This window comes from Xyrauchen texanus, chromosome 14 (genome assembly GCF_025860055.1).
Source record: "Xyrauchen texanus isolate HMW12.3.18 chromosome 14, RBS_HiC_50CHRs, whole genome shotgun sequence".
NCBI lineage: Eukaryota > Metazoa > Chordata > Actinopteri > Cypriniformes > Catostomidae > Xyrauchen > Xyrauchen texanus.
The window spans coordinates 10,212,910-10,234,850 of record NC_068289.1 but is presented as its reverse complement, the minus strand read 5'-3'; the positions used below and the strand labels follow the sequence as shown (position 1 = coordinate 10,234,850).

General features: G+C 37.9%; 1 protein-coding gene across 2 annotated transcripts in view; it reads left to right on the top strand.

The window, feature by feature from the left end:
- Positions 1 to 21,941, top strand: part of pard3bb (par-3 family cell polarity regulator beta b) — a 463,809-nt gene that overhangs the window by 240,289 nt on the left and 201,579 nt on the right. For both annotated transcript variants that reach the window (XM_052143015.1, XM_052143016.1), the window contains 2 exons: positions 3,959 to 4,129; positions 13,585 to 13,717. In XM_052143015.1, the coding sequence (XP_051998975.1) occupies positions 3,959 to 4,129; positions 13,585 to 13,717 (304 nt within the window). The remainder of the gene's footprint in view (positions 1 to 3,958; positions 4,130 to 13,584; positions 13,718 to 21,941) is intronic.

The following is a 21,941-nucleotide window of genomic DNA, read 5'->3' as shown; positions in this document are numbered from 1 at the left end:
AATTAGCCATTGAGGTGTTTGTTTTCTCTTATGTCAGTTCCTAAATCTACCAACTGCCATCAATTGATGTTTTCTTGTTTTTAGTTTTCAAATATTTGCAATTGAATTGAGTAACTTTTGTATAAAATAAAATGCTGATGTAATTTCAGCAATTTTGTGGCCCCAAATCAGTCGATCGCTAATTGTTAACTCAGATATCTCCAACTTGGTTCCCAATATGCCCTAAAAAAACATTTCCCTGCATGAATTGCCTCTTGTCAGGCATGATTCATAAAAGACTGGCCTGTGTGATTCCTCTAATTTACAAAGAACATTGTGATCTGAATCAATACCCCATTTCCTGCTATTTATTCACCACCTTCAGTTTCATCTCCACTGTTATTCAGAATAGCCATCAACTGGCTTAAATAATTTTGCCTTGCAAGCACTGTAATGAAGGAAAGTAGAGTTGGTGAGCATTGTGGCCGAAATGTAATAACATAAATGTTATCACTGTAATAGTATACATAAAAATAAAGTTAGTTTGCTCCGAATTCAGCTTTTTTGATATTTCAAATAATCATGCTGTAATAGCTTTTTATATATATATATATATATATATATATATATATATATATATATATATATATATAATCCTCTGAAAATATGTCACAAATTAAAGATACTTCATCTCACCTAAATTTATCTTTATTATTCATAAATTAATGATAAGTCTGGCATCAGCACAAAAAAAGCTTCACAGTACACGGATGATCCAAAACATTATAACCACTCTCAGGTGAAGCGGATAACATTGATCATCTCCTAAAAAGGCCTGTCAAGGTCTGGGTAGATTAGATGGTAAGCGAACAATCAGCTCTCATAGTCAATGTGTTGAATGCAGGAGAAATGGGCAGGAGTAAAGACCTGAGCGACTTTGACAAGAGCCAAATTGTTATGCCCAGATGACTGGGTCAGAGCATCTCTGAAACAACAAGGCTTGTGGGGTGCTCCAGGTCAGCAGTGGTGAGTACCTACCGAAGAAGGACATACCACATACGGCGACAGGGTGTTGGGCGCCCAAGGCTCATCAGTGCATGAAGGCTATCTCATCTGGTCCAAACTAACAGAAGGTCTACTGTGGCAGAAGTCACAGAACATTTTAATGATGTTTACAGGAGGAATGTTTCACAATACACATTGCATCGCATCATGCTGCATATTGGGCTGAGTAGCCGCAGACCGGTCAGAGTGCCCATGATGATGCATGTCCACCGTCTAAAGTGCCTACAATGGGCACCCAAGAGTCAGAACTGGAATTTGGCGTAGAGGAAGTAGGTTGCATGGTTCGATGAGTCCCGTTTTCTTTTACATCACATGGACGCCCATGTATGTGTGCACCATTTACCTGGGGAAGTGATGGCACCAAGATGCACTGCTAGAAGACGGCAAGTCAGCGGAGGAAGTGTAATGCTGGGCAATGTTCTGCAGGGAAACCCTGTGTCCGGCCATTCATGTGGACGTCGATTTGACATGTGCCACCTACCTAAATATCGTTGCAGACCAGGTGTGCCCCTTCATGGCAGTAGTATTCCCTGATGGCAGTAGCCCCTTTCAGCATGATAATGCGCCCTGCCACACTGCACACATTGTTCAGAAATGGTTTGAGGAACATGATGAAGAGTTCAAGTTGTTGCCCTGGCCTCCAAATTCCCCAGATCTCAATCCAATTTAGCATATGTGGAAAATTCTGAACCGACAAGTCAGATCCATGGCGGCTCCACCTCACAATTTACAGGACTTTAAGGATCTGCTGCTAATGTCTTGGTGCCAGATACCGCAGGACACGTTCAGGGGTCTTGTAGAGTCCATGCCTCAGCAGGTCAGTGTTGTTTTAGTGGCACTTGGAGGACCAGCAGCACATTAGGCAGGTGGTCATAATGTTCAGTGTATATCCATAAACAGTATAAACACCATAGCAAATCTTCACTGGTTGAAACTACTGTTTCACATTACGTATTACCCATTCCTAAAGTGGAGGTGGAGGTTAAAGTAAATAGAATGTGAGACAGATGTGCTCATGTTAAAATAGTACCATAACTTGCAGACAGAGATGGATTATTTGATTCCCCAGAATCAAGTTTGAAAATTAGATTATACTGTAATAAAGATCCGTAATTCTCTGTGACTCCTAGTGTATTGAGGACAGGACATCTTTTCACCCAAAGACCTCAGTAATGAAAGCCAATCTCCTGCATTAACACGAAGCAAAGCAGATCACACTTTCAGGGCTCATGTGCTTCCATCATTTCTATCAGGCCAACCAGGTTAGTCCGAGAGATGTTGTGAACGGCTTTCAGAGAATGTGTGGGTGTGTAATCTCAGTTAACTCTGTTTAACCATGTGGAGGTACTCTGTTACAACTTTTAGGTGGTAAATGCGGACAGAAAGTTCTATCAAGCCATAGACTTTCTCATTGTCTCTGTTAGGTCTCCACAGAGTGACAAATCTTATAGAGTCAATTCAGGCCAAAACATTCAGTTTTTTTCTGTATCAGGTATTTTGAATGTATTTAATGTACTTATTGTAGCCCCAATAATTATTTGGACACTTAAGCCAAAAATTAAATTAACTACTAATTGAAAACTAAATTATTGAATGCCATTGCATTAGATAACAAATGATCAAACCAAGTAGCATTTATTTTAAAGCTTATGTGTCTATTTCTAATGCAGCGACAATTACAAGCAAGCCATTTGTTTGTTTATTTCCTCAAAAAGTATAAACACAGTGGCTATGTGTCATTATAATTGCTTTGTTTGTTTGAGTGCCCCAACTAGTTTAACGATAGATAGCACAGCAAAACAGTCTTAAAGTAAAACATTACACACACACACACACACACACACACACACACACACACACACACATATTTGTTAGGATTTGAATCATAAAACACTGATGCACTGTTCAAAATTAAGATATTTTGACACTGTCTGGTTGTCATACATATGACACCTTTGGTAACATGAGGGAAACTGACCTGCTATATCCACCAAAAATTACCTTGGTGCCAGCAGACACTAAAATTGTTCTAATTGTTCTGTGAAAAGGTCCAGTATTATTTGTTGCCAGATGCCACTTGGTTTATTATGTTGTTATCTGATACAACATAATTTATACATTTGCAGTGTGGTTTAAGTGTCCATAACCTTAATGGGGCCACTGGAAGCTTTTCATCAACTAAAGTAACACTCCTATTTTAGTACAGTAATATACTATTTTTTCAATTTTCCATTAACTCTCAGCATTTTTGCTTATATATCTGAGGCTTTTTTGCAAGCTCCTGCTTAATCTGCGCTCTCTCTCTCTCTCTCTCTCTCTTGCCTGGAGTTAGAGAAAGCAGATCAGAGGCCTCTGCAGTGAATACTCTAATTAATATTAATTTGAATGAACTTTTTATATGCCATGTAATATGCATGTCTTATAATGTGCTTATACAGTACCAGAGAGACCGAGATGTTGTATTTTGGGGAATGTACTCCTTGACAGCAGGCCCCTATAGGCTTAACTGAGCATAATACGCCTGTGGAAAGCCGCTAATTTTTGTAGAATATGAAGAAAATACAGCAGAGATGTGTAGAAAGTAGGACATTGCCAGGTACTTTCGATGGAACCCATATACAGAGTTAAAGATAAAAGCCACACAAATCCAAATGCCTTGATGTGGTGTAATGGTTGAAGATCAGAGCTGGTTACTGGAAGGTTTCTGGTTTGATCCCTGCAAGAACCAAGCCATCAGCCTTCACCGTTGTGCCCTTGAGCAAGGTTGCACCACAGGGATTTTCCTTAATTTCATTTTCCTTCAGTTCATTGGGCTGTTCTGTTGTGAAATTGTGTGAAATTTGCTAAAAACAAATTAAGGCAAAACCACCAGCTGTGGTCTTGTGGTACTAAATCAAAATAATTTTTTGCTTAGGATGGGCATCTACGCATCAATGACCAGCTTATTGCCGTCAATGGTGAGTCACTGTTGGGGAAGTCCAACCATGAGGCCATGGAGACCCTGCGGAGATCCATGTCCATGGAAGGAAACCTGAGAGGAATGATCCAACTTGTAGTACTCCGTGCCCTACTACCATCTAACCAGGTACATGTACTGCACTTTCCTCTGAATGTCTATTTGCTTTGATCCCAGAACTCTTTTCTCTTTCTTTTTTAATTTGAAATAACCAGCTAAAACCAGACTCTTGATGGTATCTGTTTTTATGTTGTTCCTATCGGGTCCAAGCTGGTTCAATTGGCAGATCAGCTGGATTACAAGCTAGTGTTTCTGAGTTGAACTGGTTGGGACTGGTAGACCATCTTGGCTATGTTTGTGGGGACCTGGTCAAGCTGCTCTACCATCTTACAAAACACAAGTTGAACTGGTGACCAGCTAGACCACCTTAACCTGGCAGGATCTTGTTTTTCCAGCGAGGCTTCAACCATCTCTCATTTGTCTTTAAAACAGTTTCAACAAGTAGCTCAGTCACAGGTGTTCTGCATATTCACAAAGATTACTTGTTTCTTCCCACAAGCCGACTGAGATTCTCCTTGACTGAGGTTAATGCTCTGCCTCTTTGGAAAATGATATTACTGCATGCCACCGCAATGGTGTTTCTATATGCTTTTCAGGCCACATGATACGTTTTTCTCCTGAAGTGCACATTGCTTGTCTGTGAGCATGGAGCTGCACTGTAGAGTGTTACACCTATGAATGGATTGAAAGTGAAGAGATGAATACTCTGTGTAGTTGCTCATTCTCTTTCATCTAGTCTAAAGCTGATGTACTTTCTCTTATTCCATCTTATTATGTAGACTTAACTATAAGTAGGCCAATAGTAGGTTGATTTTCCCAAAACACTGTGGCTCTGTAGTGCTTAACAAAATTGCTCTGTTTATTTGACCTGCCCATCCAGCCTGACATGATAGTATAGACCAGAGTATGTGAGTGAAGTGGAGCGGCAACAATTTCCTCTCCACGCACAAAGCATTTTTTAATCACTCTGCTCCTGCTCCACTTCGGGTTCTCCATTTTCCTCTCCTCGCTCGCTCCATGCTCCGGGATTAGAGAAACCCCACTCCATGTTCGCTCCATGACAAAATTATACTACCTCTCCACTGTAAAGTTATTTCAGCATGCTTTTAAATATCACAACCTTCCATGCAGAAGGTGTAATAAAGGTGCTATATGTAATATTTTTACTGTACTAAATCATAAAATGACCATAATATGTCATTGGAGAATTAGGAAACATGCCAAGTTGAAATACTGGATTCTCCGATAACAATGCTACAGCCAGTATATTCTACTTTGAAGTTTCCATTCCGGGCCGGAATTTCTGTTAATTTTTTGGCCTGTGTGATCCCGCCCACTGCCCACTTACCAATAGTACAACACCGTGTGCTTCTGCCATGGAAGTCAGAAAACAAACTAGATCAGAGATAACAGATTCCACCCGACCTAAAAAGCCTCACCATCCATCTTAAAAACCCCCATGACCAGAGGCGTAGTAAAACAAGGATACATATTGGAGATGCCTTTGGAAGATGGAGACACCTTAAAGCCCAGAAATCCTTTAAAATGGATCCTGAGTTGGCTGATTTGCATATAAACATTCTGGCAACCCGCATGAGCTTCGAGTCTAGTGCGGGGCAGACTACTCTCCAATATTTGGAATTTGGACTGTAGTACCCGTTTCAAACGCTTGTTGTCAAACTTAAATATAGCACATTAAAATGAAAAATAAATACACAATACTAGAAGAAAAGCTACAATGTGCTTTATTGGAACACTAACATTAGCCAAAGAGTAAATTTAATTGTTTTTATCGATTACCTTTGAAACATGTCGGCAGCATTCTCTGGGTCTGATCAATAAATAAATCACTAGATAAAAAAAAAATAAAAAACATTACAAAAGCATTAAATTAAACCTATGTATTATTGCCTAATTATTGCCTATTATTGCACTTTTAATTATCCTTGCCCTATAATTCTGTGAATGAAAAAAATATTTTTAATCATAATTAGATAAGACTATCAAAACTACAGTATATGTCTAATGCAGAGATGACTTTTAAAAATATTAGCTTTTGAATTTTTTTAAGATTTTAAATCTACCTCTCTCTGTTCACGTTTGCTGAGCTTCTTAATCTGCAAATGTATAATGCATAAATTAGCCCACGGCACTAAAATAAATTCAGATTGCAATCGATTAAAGTCAAACTATGCAACATTAACATATTGATTAGTTCAATTGGTGTTTTAGGTAGTTAAAAGTTTAATTCTATTTAATGCTGGACATAATAGCCTACAGTTAAGATTAAGATGCATTTGATTAGAATGATGATATGATTATTCAAAATATTTAATAGGGGAGTGATGTACATGTATGTATTGATGACGTTCAGATTTTCTCTCCGCGTGTGAACAAATTATCATGTGAATTACTGCATTAAGCGCCGTTAACTGGTGCTGTGCCCGTGATCTAGCATTAGTGGAGTGCTGTTAGAGCGAGCTAAAACAACGACTCTCCGATTTTTTTAAAAACCCGCTCCTCGCTCCATGCAAAATCATGCCGCTACACTTCCATTCCACTCACATAATCTGGTATAGACTCAGGATTGCGAGTGTGTTGTTGTTTTTTTGCAACAGTTCAACAAACGTAAAGTATATTGAGTAACTTGAATTTCAGACAAAATTTTCCCCAGTTAGTTTGTGCATTGTACATAAGCAAAAATAGTCCCAAAAGAGACCAAAACATCAAGTACAACTGCATTTTCTGCATTGCTCAGTGTTTTTGAACTAATATTTTAAGTGAAGAAAACATTTCCTGTTCTATTGTTTGAGTGGTGAGTCTTGTGAGCGACTCTGTTTTTAACGAAAACGTGAGTCAATCATTGAATGACTCATTTATCGACACCTACCTACTCCAAAAATGGTCACTGAATGAATCAGTGAATTAACGAATATTTAATCAAAATCCCCATCTCTATTTGGAAAGCCACAAGCACAGAGAAGTGGAGTGATACAAATAGTGAAGCATTAGATACACTGTGGTCACCTATTACATTTAGTTTTGCTCCACCAATGAAAATAGTTCCAAAAGAAGCCAAAGCGCATTCCACTATTGCGTGTCGCCAAGCTGTAATCAAGCGAACTTGAACAAGTGTAGTGATTCAAAGAGTAAAACTTCCCAGTGCTGCTATACTAAATATCAGTGCTCTTTGAACTATGCTTGTCCAATCAAATTACAGGACAGAAACTTACTGGGGTTTCATTTAATTGACCGTATGCAGACAAATGTTTGTTCTCCATTTTTTTTCTCTGCTAGTGCTGGTGGAATTTGCCTCAGCAGGATGTTTTAGCCTTTTCCCCTCCCCTGCACCTGGGTTTGAGAGCAGCCATATGCTCACCCCAGTATTCCCTTCTTTATCTCACACACACGTGCTGACATACTCCACCCAAAGGCCTTCAACCGCTCCAAAGTGGTGTGTAATTATGCTACATAATGGACCAGTTCCTCTGGACATATGGATTGATGGTTATTGGGGCACTTTGTGAGGACTGACAGGCTGGGAGCGGTTGGCTGGCAAGGCAGTGGTGTTATTGTTCTCATAAAATAAAGATTCATGTTCATTATGCTTTATGACTTTGGACGCCCCCGTCATGGCTGTTGATGGGGCGTAGAATGGAGTCAGGGCTGATGGGAAGCTATTGACCCTTGTGTGTAGGTGAGTTGGAGGGTGACATGCTAGTTGGTGGATGGATGGATGGAGAAAAGCATGAACGGATGGGGGACAGATTGTGTGTTAGGAGACTTTGTATGGGACCCAAGAGCTTGTCACTGGGTTCAAATCAATAGATCATTCAAGCCAAATTCAGGAAAATTAAAGTTTCGTCCTGAGGTGAAACTCACAGTGGACTGATGCTGAAATATTACTCGGCATGCTTTTAGTACCACAAATAAGAGCTTTATCCAGTAATAAAGGGAAGATTAGTCTACAGCCACAAGGCTCTAAGAGGACGTAATGTTGAAGCTTTTGCTCTTTTATATTATGTGGTTCGTAGGATCTTAATGAATTTCAGACAATTCTAGTTGTGTGATTTTCTTCAGCTCTAATTAATACGGCTCAAAAAGTTATCTTCTGCCCTTGAGCAAGTTTCTCATTGTTTGTAAGGGAAATGCATTTATTTATTTTTATATATACCTTTTCTCTACTTTACCCTGTTCTCCTGAGTCTTACTGAGCTTCTGGGAGTACATCATACTCTTGTGTTCTTGCTTGGATCTTGCTTGGATCATAATTGCATCCATGTCTCCTGACCTACTGTAATTTCACTAATTATGGGCACTTTCTTAGAGACATCAAAGACCAGCTTTACACTCAATCCCAATTCAGTTTTGGCCAACTTTGGAAAACGTCAACTGTAGCAAGAGAGAAATCATAAAAACAGAAGACAATTTTTTTGGGATATGGTACCTTGTAGCTGGTCAATATATTGAATCACAATGATTTTAATGTAAAAATGAGCATCATTTTGAATTTTACAATAATATTAATATGCTTTTTATTTGGCCTTGAAGTTTTCTGAAGACTGATTAAACTGGCCATGCGACTCACAAACATGAGAGTGCTAAGATTGATGTTTTAAAAGCATTACAGTAGAGTTACAGTTGGTAAATTTAAATAATAAGATTTGATTAAAATTCTTTTGCCATTGTTTAAACATGTCTCCATGTGACATTTTTCATATAATAAAATGTTATTGTATAAATATTATATAGGTACATTTTACTGATAATTAATATGTATTTTTATATTAGTCTGTGGCATGGGGGTGTGGTCAGGTGTCTGTCTGGAGGTGAGGGAAAGTGGTAAGGCACGTCACCTGGGCTGTAATTACTCTAACACCTGTCTCTCATTATAGCGATGGCGGAGGGAGACCTGATAAGGAGAGAGCTGTGTGTGTGTCGTCCTGTTGTTTTGCTGCAGTTCAGTGTTTAACACTTAAGACTTTAATAATCATTTTAAACACTGAACTGCTACATAACAACAGGACGAAACCCACAAACAGCTCCATGTGTGTCAGTCTCTCCCACTCTGACACTCTGGCAGGCCTTATCAGGTCTCCCTCCGTTATCACTATAATGAGAGACAGGTGTTAGAGTAATTATAGCCCAGGTGACGAGCATTACCGCTTTCCCTCTCCTGCAGATGGACACATGACCACACCCCCCCATGCCACATAGTGCAAATAAATAAAAAAGTATTATTCTCATTCTTTGTGTTTATTTGTGTAAAACTGTTTGGAAAATATGCCCCCATTATTTTTAACTTGATTTACATAAAACACAATCTTCTTGGTAGCTGTTTGGGTGAATTGGTTGTTCCTCTGTTTCATTGGTTGTTTTAATATATATATAAATATTCATATCAAAGGATGGTTGGTTGGTTTGTTTATTTGTTTGTTTGTTTTTGGAAATCTCCTCTCTACAGAATAAAGGCACGTTATTCCGCAGCCTGATCCAATCAATACATCTCACAATTTATCTGAGACAGCCATCTAAATAGATCTGTCATAATCTCATTACAGCCTGGGTATTAATAATGAAAAGTTGCCAGGGAGAGCCCACCCAATCTGTGCCCTCAAGACTTTTTCATGTTTCTCTTGTGCCAGAGAAGTGCTAGGAGGTTTGCTCTGCTGCCTCGGGGGGTCTCACAGACCTGCCAGGCTACTTTTGTCTTAAACAGCAGGCTGAATTGTATTCTTTGTGAGATTGATTAAGACATAAGTGGAGCTTTTGTGGATAGACCCTCGAGCAGAGAGGTGTGGATGAGGCTGTCAGACATTGAGAGCAGTGTCTGAAGATGGAGAGAGAGGCTGTGGGAAATGCAATACCTTTCATCTTCTGACCAGAGACTTTTTGTGTTACACTCAACCTGTGGTCTTTTGCATGCCTGTTAATGAAATGTGAAAACCTTGTCGACCTCTTTTTGCTAAAAGCCTACAACAAGAACACAAACACAGTGAGACCGTTATCCAAACAAACTAGCTTTTCAAGCTACATGCTACTATTAATTTGTATGAATTTTACTACAATAAAGCTACCCTTGCGATAAAGTAGTTAGCTGCACTATAAGCTACCAACAAAAAGCTGCATTTAAGCTATTGAAGGCTTCAATGCTATTCATCTTTTTTATCTTTTTAATTATATATTAGATATTTAACTTTTTTTTATTTATTTCATAATTACTTTCAAAACAGTATTTATCTGGAAGAAATCAATGAGTATCTCAGATAGGGTGACAGCATTGAACTTGAACATGAATTTGTCTAGCAGTGAGGATGTTATTTACTAGTAAGAGGCACCTCTTCCTAAAACACTTTACACCTTTTACTCTTCCCACTCTTGACTTTTTTATATATTGATTCACCTAAATTTTTTAAATCTCATCCTATTTGGAAAATTGCAAGCTGTCTCCCTCTTTTTTCTGATAAATATTAAAACGGAAATGGGAAAGTTGGCTGGGGAATCTTCATTGATTCCCTTCTGTAATCTTTTTAATCCCCACCACTGCTTCTTCTCTTGGCATCCTGGGTTCGCTTCCCTTCCGGGCCATCCCCTCCATAGTCCTGTTCCTACTGCTGTTTAAATATACATTCTACCATTTTCTACACCAAAATAATCAGTTGTAATTTAGTTTTACACAACCACTTTCCACCCTCTCTCTGACTCTTACTATTTAACAGGCTAGTTTTGTTGCTGTAGACTTCTATATGTAAATGTTCTTTGTTATGATTGGCTTAAGTCCTGTTTACACTGTTCAGGACGTCCTTAAGTTGCTGAATACTGAATGGGCATTGGTATGTAAACATGGACAGTAGGGCTGTGTCAATACAATTAAATATTGATATTTTGCGATAATTTTTCTCACAATATTGTATCGATACCTAGATCCATGTATCATGATATATTGTGATATTTTTAGTGCAGTCTGAGATGCTACTATGAGGCACAAAAGAGGCTGAAACTGATCTAGCAGGATTCACAGATTCTCTCACATACACGATGGGCCTCTCTCACACGTTTGGATTAAAATATTCATTGTCTACTTAATCTTCATTTGTACTATCCCAGTGTTGATTTTTCAAATACAAAGATTGCTCTTTCTTTCTATCTGCAATTCCCAGCAATCAGAAGTGCATAAATACTTCCCATTTGCTACAAAATATGTCTGTGATTACCCACTGGACGCTATTTTTTTTTTCACTGACCAGTGTTTGAGTGGTGTAGTGGCATAGAAGTTCAGACCCGAGATCTTTTCACTGTGTGCTGAGAGTAAAAGTTTTTACTGAGTCCAAAGACTAGATTCAAGCAAACCATTTGTTGTTTAATAATGTCTTCTTTAATATCCTTTCTGTTCTCTACAGTCTTTTTATTAAAACAACAAAAGAAACATGTGTTTTTAATCACACAACATGGATGCTGTAAAGAAGCCATTCGACCAAACAAACACTACTGTTAAAGTCCCTCTCACAGCTCTTAAAGAGACTCTACCATTTTAGCACTTGTTCTACAAATCAAAGTAAATACTTGTAAATAGTACAAATTAGGCATGTAAACAACAAACATGAAAAAATATATCATGTATATGCAATATATGCAATTTCAGTACATCATATTTATTGATGTAAATCATGGACTACATATTAAAAAAAAACTAAAATGTCACCAAAATGATAAACAAAATAATGATAAAATACAATTTGTAAAATTGATTCTGTATGTCTGTAATTTAATAAGTTAGAAGGTCCCCTGTATGATGAATAACAGCATTAGCTGAAAGAGAATTGCTATCATAATCTATGTAAGCTAAATGGGCATTATAACTGAAATATACCCAAATTCATTTAAATTATTCAGTTAAGCAAATCAAGCAAAATCGAATCATGATATCGTAATATATCGTGATATATCTAATCGTGATGTGTATCGCAATACGTATTGTATCGTGAGGTGGCTGGTGATACCCAGTCCTAATGTACAATCATTTTATAGACTCTTTACATATCTGCTCTTATTTTGGGTAAAAGTACTACACTATTATTGAAACCTGCGAAAATCTTATATTTAAATGTGTTCATGGATCTCATGTCAGTGCCATTAGAGCTCTGAATGACCAATTTTTGCAGTTTATCTTTGCATTTTCAATGTTAAAGTGTGCATAAATGTAATATATATTTTTTTAAAAGCAAGGAAAAACTCTGTTTTCCACTGTTTCTTCTACAAACACACCTCCAGTCAGTCAGTTCAATCACTACAGAAATCTGAGGGTATCCGAGCTGCATGTTAAAAATTGTCATTTTGAGACACAAGAAAACGTATGGATTTTGTGGCATGCATCACAATTCATAATTCACCTCAGCCAAAATCTGAACATCCATCCATCCATCCATCGTCAACCGCTTATCCTGTGTACAGGGTCGCGGGGGGCTGGAGCCTATCCCAGCTAACATCGGGCGAAATAAAATAAAATCTGAACATTAAAACATAAATGTTTCAACAACAACAACAACAAATGCTAAAAAGGCTTCCAGCATCCCACAGAAGCTATGACACCTTGATTTTCTTCTGTGGTTGCTGTTTTCAGGGAATATCAATTCAATTAAATTCAAATTTATTTATAAAGCAGAAATTAAAACAACAGATGTCGACCAAAGTGCTGTACAATACAAAAGGGTAAAAATAGCAAGATAATACACATAGAACACACACACACATTATACAGAAATACAAAGCACAACCTCTAGGATTGATTAAAAGCCAAGGTTAAAAATATGTTTGACCTTAGTTTTAAAATCATGTATTGTTGATGCTGATCTAATATAAATAGGTCAACTGTTCCACAGTTTAGGGGTAGCTATCTCAAAAGCGCAGTCGCCCCTCATCTTCAATTTTGTCCTAGGGAATAACACACACACACACATAAACCCACCCCTACCTTGATGTACAATATATATGCAAGCAGTTTGCTTTTCTAATGATCCACAGTTAACCAAATGCCGACAGCATATGCAGTATCCGAACAGGCCATTAGAAGTGCCATCTAATGTGCTGCACCCTCTCTCCAGCATTTTAAATCTGCCAATCGAATTAACATATTTCATAGTGGCGCTTCAGGGGGGGGGGCAAGATAATGAAATGAATTACCATTCTGTCTTTCTCTCTGGGGGAAAGAGACAGAAAATCTGTAACATCTGTGTGAGTGGCTTAAATCCTTCATGCCTTTGACAGCTAGACTAATCAGATGAATTAAGAGGACTTCCGGGAGCAGATACTAGATGTTCTTACAGATCTTACTGGTCTTTTGCTTCCTCCAAAATCTAAATCTCAGTGTGCTGTTTGTCTTGTAATGAATGTCGGAGTGGGCATAACGATCTCCCTGCCATTTTTAAAGTCTTAACCTATCCTGATGATCAGATTTGCTTCTTCTGTTTCCATAATTCACGAACAGAATCGATATGGTGACACGACTTCTCTCATTTTCTCTCTTAGGAGTTCAAGGAAACACGTCAAATTCTCAATCGATCCTTTGATAGCTGTATGGGGCAGGCAGGGCACCTCAGCCAATCAGACGCCAGCGTTCAGCCACCCTTGGTGATGAACAGCATCTATGAGCGATGTAAAGGTGAGTAATGGGCTCAGTATTTCTTTATCTCATAGACTCTCAGCACAGCAATGATACATTCAAGGAGAAGGCCACACAAACATCAAGCTCTAATATATTTCTATGTCATCTACTGCAAATTTGCATTCTAATCTCTCAGGCTGTCTCTTCATCGGCTAAACAGTGAAAGTTTGCTTCTTCGTTTAAAATTGTGAAATTTTAAGATGAAGGTAGATAACCAGAGAAAAATAAATATACATGTCCAGAATTAAAGCAAGATCTGGTCAGAATCATTTGGGACAATGGCTCTGTTTCGAAACATTGAGTGGCTTTGCTGTCTACTGCTTACAGTACATAGGCAGCAGCCTTCTAAGTAAGCATCATAACCAAAATTGAACCTAATACAGTGTCAAGAAAAAGTATCTTAACCCTTTGCAATTAGTTGTTTTTCTTATATTCATCAAAGTCACAAGTATAGACAAAACCAAATGTGCTTAAACTAACAACACACAAACAATTATAATATTACAATTTTACTTTTACAATTATAATAAAAGTCTTTATTGAACACATCCCATTAAACATTCACAGTGCTGTGGAAAAAGTAAGTGAACCCCAGACTAATGATGTCAATAAAAGCCAATTAGAGTCAGAAGTTGCCAAACCTGGTATACAATGAATGAAATGAGATTGGAGTTTTGGGTTAGAGTTACTTTGACTTATAAAATGCACTCAAACATTTTGAGTTTGTGATTCACTAGAAGCATCTGCTGACGTGGACCATGCCTTCTACGATCAAGAATTGTTGCTTTGCACAAAGCTGGAAAGGGGTACAGAGTTATCTAAAAGAGATTAGATGTTCATCTATTCACCGTTAGACAAATTGTCTATAAATGGAGATGATTTGGTACTGTAGCTACTCTCCCTAGAAGTGGCCGTCCAGCCAAGATTTCTCAAAGGGCACACTGCAGAATGCTCAATGAGTTAAAAAAGAACCCTAGAGTTATAGCTAAAGACTGGAAAGGATCATTGGAACTGGTTAACATCTCTGTTTATTAGTCCTCTATATGGAAAACATTAATCCGGCATGGTGTCCATGACAGGACACCATGAAGGAAGCTGCTGCTTTCCAACCAAAAATATAGCTGCGCACCTGAAATTTGCCATGACCATGAAAACATCATCCCAAAAGTGAAGTACAGTGGATGGAGCATCGTGATTTGGGGCTGCTTTGGGGCCTGGACCGCTTGCCATCATCAAGGGAAATAATAATCAGGGTGGCTGTGCAGGTCTAATCCAATGCTTGGTTGAGGTTATTGCTGCCAATGAAGAATTGACCAACTGTTAAATATGAGGGTTCACTTACTTTTTATGCATCACTGTGAATGTTTAATGGGATGTGTTCAGTAAAGAATTGAAAGATTATAATTGTTTGTGTGTTTTTAGCTTAAGCACATTGTGTTATGTATGTACTTGTGACTTTGATGATGATGATATTGCATTTTATGCAGAAAACCTTGTAATTCTAATAGGTTCACATACTTTTTCTACCCACTGCAAGTGACTGATTTGAAACAGTCTAGGCAGACATAGGCACAACGCTGCATGACTAACAAATATCACTTGTCATGTTGCTAAGCTAACAATGCGATGCCAAAGTCCCTACTAAGGCAAGTCAGTCAACATTTTGCGACCATTTTTGGAACACTCCTGGTCAGCTGTTTTTTATGTACACAATTGAATGTGGAAAGATGGGACAGGCTGGTCCAGCTAATGCACATACCCATTGTCGAGTTGACTGACAGGTGATGATGGTATCTAAAACGTGATTGGCTCTTTTACCTATAAGTCGGGACTTAATTTTCTACATCCGCCATATTTGGCGTTCCAATTTCTTCTATTCATTTTAATACAAGTGCTCCATCTCAGGCTAAATAGTCTCTGGCGATACTCCTATAAGCATAAAATAAATAGTACACACAAAAATTGGATACATTAGTGCATTTTTATAAAAGACTCTCTATTTATCTATACTTTTCAGTATTAATATATATTTTTTAATATATTTATCTTGCTTTGTTTGCCACCTTGTATTTGAAAATGTATCTTAAGCCTAGTTTATAGGGAAGAAGACAGATTGTTTTCTCAGAACGAACTAAGATAACTAAAGCACCCTAGCCTGCTTTTATTCTATGCGTGGCATCATTTAAAAATGTGTTTGTTGAGGAAATAAATAAAGAAGATGAATAAATAAACTACAGCCATGATTAGTTTTAATAAATCATTAACGCTATTCAACTACCTGAGTTCTCTTCGGCCAAAATTTCAGGGATGTGTGTGAACAGCAGAAATATCACCAAACAAACACCTTAGCAAAATACAAATTTCATCATAATTTTTAGGCAAAGTAAAAAGGCCCTATGTGGTTTTCTGGTCTTAGCTGGTTTAAGCTGGTGTTTAGTTGGTCTAGCTGGTCTCCCAGCCTGTTCAAGCTGCCGTTTAGCTGGATTAACTGGTCAGCCTGCTGGTCTCCAAGTATGACCAGCTGATAAGTGCCCAAAACCCCTCTAAAACCATCAAAACAGTCCAGCTTAACCATTTTGACCACCTTTGGCTGATTTAAGCTGTCTGTTTATTTTTCCAGCTGGGTGCATTTTGAAGCCGTCTTTATATCAGGTGCATGTCTGTGATGCCTTCAAATGCTACCTACATAGGCAGCTTTCTAGGTTTGGAATAGTATGATTGTCTCTGCTTTTCTGTTAATGTGTGGTTCTGGAAATATGTTTGTACATGAATGTCTGTCAGTATCAATACAATATGTACAGTACATGTACTTTCTTTGTCTCTCTTTCTCATGCCTGGAAAGACTCTTTATCGTGGCTGTATTAGAAGCTGGAAGTTTTAACTCGTCTGAGAATTGGGGCACATTTGCAATTCTTTTCATGTGAAACGCCTGTGTGCATAGCCTGTCGTGTGGACTATCCCTTTAAGCGAACATGAAAGAGTAACACTCCTCCTCCAGGATTTCAACACAAGAGAGACAGACAGATAGATAGAGAGAGAGAGAGAGACCAAGAGAGAGAGGCTTAAAAACGGAGCTGCCTGCTTTATGCGTCTGCAGCTTTTCTTGTAGAGCATCTTTCACACACACTGTACTCATTGGGATTCCCAGAGTGCACAGTGCTAAGAAATAATACTAATAGTCCAATATCAGCCACATCAGCTTAATATCTTCCCTCCATGCCACCTCTCATTTCTCCCCTTTTGTTTTCCATGGTATACCTAAAATATATAAAATATAAAAATACATACAAATATATCAAAAATAAACTCTCATTTCTCCTCTGCAAACAGGGTATATGATATTCTCTAGGGCTGGGTGGTATGACGGTACTGTATTTATTGCATGATGGTAGAAATATGTCAAATGGTAGAGATTCTGCTATGCTGTTTATACAGCAGAATATCCACAGCATTATTTAAAGGGGACCTATTATGCAAAATTCACTTTTACATGGTGTTTGTACATAAATGTGAGTCGGCAGTGTGCGTACACAACCACCCTACAATGTTAAAAGTCCACCCACTCCTCTTTCTTATATTTTTATTAATCAAAAACAAAAAAAGTGTGTCAAAATGAACTGTTTTCGTTTCTGCTCTAACGTGACGTCGTGTTAGAGCAGGCCTCGCCCAGGACTGGTGACAGACTCCACCCTATTATCGTAGATCCCCTCAGTGATCTGCACACAGTCCGCGCTTGAGCAGATACAGTGAGAAGAATAATGTCTCAGCTTCATAAGCATCATAAGTGTTCTGAACATAAGAGTCTTCATGTACTCCCGGCATCAGAGCCACTGAAGACGCAGTGGAAAAGTAAATGTGTCCCAAAACATTGTATGGGGGCGGGGAGCAGCAGCTCATTTGATTTTAAAGAGACACACACACACGAAACATCGCTTTATATATTGTTCATCCATTAATAATTATATATATATATTTTTTCCAATTCAAGTTTTATACTTTAAAATGTGAATTTGCTGTTTTTGTACTGTTGCATTGTTATCATTAATTCTCTTTGATTATTCTTTCCTATTGGTTTGTGTCCAAAACAAAATAAGTGTTTAAAAGTCCACTTAAGTGTTCACTTGTAAAAATGATTCTAATATTTGCATTTCATTTAATAGAATTTGTTTTCATTATAAATGGTGTGGACTTTATATAAGTTGTCTTTAACTACTATGTACTTAAGCATTTGATACAGTGTACTTATTATGTATATATGTATTGTTGCATTGTACTTTCATTTAAAGTACCTGCATTTAATTGCATCTGTTATCCTTACCCCTAATCCTACCCCAAAACCTACAGTAAACGTACCTCAACCTAAGTAGCAGCAAATGTGAGTCTTTAGAGAATTTTGGAGACATAAAATTAGTTACACAATATTTTTTACATTTTACATTTACATTTTTATGCATTTGGCAGACGCTTTTATCCAAAGCGACTTACTTATTACAGGGACAATCCCCCCGGAGCAACCTGGAGTTAAGTGTCTTACTAAAGGACACAATGGTGGTGGCTGTGGGGATCGAACCAGCATCCTTCTGATTACCAGATTACCAGTTATGTGCTTAGACCACTACACCACCACCAATCCAATATGTACATTGTAATATGTACATTGTATTGTACATATTTTAATGGTAGTACATACAGTTGTAGTTAAAAACACCTAATATAAAGTAGGACCAATTCTATTATCAATGCTTTTTAAGTGCAAATTGTAATGCAAAATTAACATGACTTTTTTAATATTTGGAATGTCCCCATTTCCTTTAATGACAGAATGCGCTTGAGCTGGCATGGACTCCAAAATGTTTAAACAAAAAATGTATATTCAATGTGTAACTATAAAGTGATTTTAACAGTACTATTACTGCAATGCAAAATTACTTGTATAATGATATAAGATTTTGGTCATACTGCCCACCCTTTTCATAAGTTGTTACATAAGCAAAAAACAAAAGAAAGCAAGGAAAACAAAAAACACAAAAACATGGCAAGTCCTCCTCTCTTGTTGTGATTGTGTGCTTGCCTTGTTTTTCTCGCCCTGACCTTGAAGTTGATAGGCATTTTATCTAGGCCATGTTTCCACATGCACGACAGTAATGCGGTCCGCTCACCACATAGCATAACAATCATTTAATATGCATAATGCCCTCATCAAGAGAGTGCAGAATTTTTTAGTGTTGCACAGCCATTTGAGCTGAGGGAAGTAATTTATGGGTAGATGTTTGAGCTCTAAATGAAAGCTAATGATTTCGTACATATGTATGTGTATTGTGTTTGTGTTTGAAGTGGTGCTCCTCAGGAGAATTAGCTCTAATTATAACTCTGGATTACAGTGGGCTGGAAGCTGAGGAGAGGGTGGAAGTGTGGGTTGCTATGAATATTACGGTTTCTGAACTAGCATGAACTCTGTCCATCTACACTGTGGGAAGAGTTGTTCTCTGGCCTCAAACGCCTTCATCAGAAGACAAACTTTGAGTCTGTGCAATTTAAATGCAGAGTATTATTTTATGTATTTAAAAAATATATATATAAAAACCTTGTATAGAGTGTCAGGGTATGGGACAGGGTGTTAGATGGTATTTTCATGGTACTTTGAAATATACCATGGCACTGAGTGATAACCATATCCATATAGTATATTTATTTACATGGTATGTCAAGGAAAACCAGGTACTTTACAGAATACAATGGTATTTATATAGTACATGTGCAAAAAAGTATTTAGTATAATCCAGTTTTATTTTAGGATATATCTTGTGTACATTGTTCAGCACAATGTCACCATGAATACTGTATACAGATATAGAATACTGTATCTGTCCAGTGTGTGTGTGTGTGTGTGTGTGTGTGGTGATAGATTCATACACAGCCCTCTCTGAGAGGAATATGGGTTAATGTTTTACATAATTAACTATTTTGCTGTTGCTGGTGAGAGATCTGGTAGCACATGCCGCATAGGATTAATATCCATGTTTTACCTGGAAGAGCCATTGATCCATAATCTTCATCTTATTTCTTTTCGACTACGCTGCACTTTAACAGATAAATAATCTTGAGCACCTGCGTGTGTGACTGAGAATGTGTATATGTTTATATGTTCATTTTTTAATTCACTCCAACATCAGTTCATCTTTAAATTATGTGTGTGTATGGACTTGATATATTATGGCAGTTGTGCAGCTCACAATCAGATGAGATATATAATACTAATACGCAGTCATTCCAGCGCAATCTGATGAGTAATGATGAGACGTTGTGCTGGGTAGGGCTCACTGATCGATGTGATTGTCAGGCCCGATTTTCATCTCCACACCGCCAAAACACAAACACTTTATCAAGAAGACAGAGAAGAGGGGCCTGGGTGGCTCAGCGAGCATTGATGCTGACTAACACCCCTGGAGCCGCAAGTTCGAATCCAGGGTGTTCTGAGTGACTCCAGCCATGTCTCCTAAGCAATCGAATTGGCCTGGTTGCTAGTGAGGGTAGAGTCACATGGGGTAACCTCCTCGTGGTCACTATAATGTGTGGTTCTCGCTCTCGGTGGGATTCGTGGTGAGTTGTGCGTGGATGCCGCGGAGAATAGTGTTGGCCGCCACATACCATTGTGTCCGCGGTAACGCGCTCAACAAGCCACGTGATAAAATGCGCGGATTGACGTCTTGGACGCGGAGGCAACTGAGATTCATCCTCTGCCACCCGGATTGAGGCGAGTCACTACTCCACCATGAGGACTTAGAACGCATTGGGAATTGGGCATTCCAAATTGGGGAGAAAAAGGTTGAGGAAAAAAAAATGACGACGACGATGGAGAATGTGGTCTCCATATCCCAGCACCGCAGAGCAAGACGTAAAAAGAATATTACACCCAAAATTCAAAACCTGTATGGCTTTCTTTCTTCTGTGGAACAAAAAACTGAGATATTTTGAATGTTCATGCACTTTTCTTTCATACAACAACTTCAAAAATGACAAAAAATAGCACCATAAAAGTAGTCCATATGACTTGTGTGCTATATTCTGAGTCTTCGGAAGCCACATTATGGTTTATGTGAGGAACAGACCAAAATGTATGTCCTTATTTACTGATAGTATTCCCCTACAGTCAAATGAGAATGCAAGATCCACATCAACCCTGACTATTGAGTATGTTGATTTAAACTCAAGAACCAGTTCACTCTAATTAATGAACAAATTATGTTTTCTTCTCTGAAATATAGTTTGTGTTATAGAGTATGGACTATTTCCACTTCTCCCTTTTTATATACTTATATATAAAGGTATACTGATATGATTTACTCCCCATCATGTTTTTCCAAACATGTATGAATTTCTTCCTTGGAAAACATCTTTATGCAGTCTACAATTAAATTAAATTGTGACTCAGGCTACTGTAACACTTTGGCTAAACGTCTCCTTTTGTGTTCCATGGAAGTATCTCATACAGGTTTGGAACAACATTATGGGGAATAAATTATGACACCATATTCCGTTTACAAATCTTAAGTTGTTTTTTGTTTGTTTGTTTGTTTTTTACTTTTTGCCCTTTTAAACTCCAACTTATGGAATTGATTTAGGAAATCATTACAGTATAAATGTTGGGCCTATCTCTTGAACTACTGAGACCTCAGGCCTTGGTTGTGATACTGAAAACATAAACTAAAGAACAAGGTGAATTCTAAGTAAATAGTCACAGGCTATCTTTTTGGTTGTTTTCGAATAGTTGGTGGAGGTGGGTGATTCTGCTGTGCTGCCATGATGGAAAATAGACAGGGGCTTTATGCAGTTTGAAATCCGGATTTTGCCAGATTGGGGTGTATTTACGTGGTGCTAGTGATGATTTAGTGATTTTATGAACTTTCCACCAGGCTGTAAGATTTGAGGAGATTGTAATATTCTTACAGCAATTTAATTTCTTGATTGACGCTGGTAAGAAGGGAAGATCTGCAAGTGACGTTGGTGTACATTGATTTTGTTCTAGTTCTAGCCATGGGTTATTGAAGTTGTGCTTTCGGGTCCATTTGAATATATATTGTAATTGATTTTCCATGAAGTAGTAAAGAAAATTTGTTGCTCTAAGCCTCCTTGTGATTTCCTATTTTGTAATGTAGAGAGTGAAATTCTAGGTTTTTTGTTTTTCCAGTAATATTGAGTGGTTAGTGAATCTAACATTTTG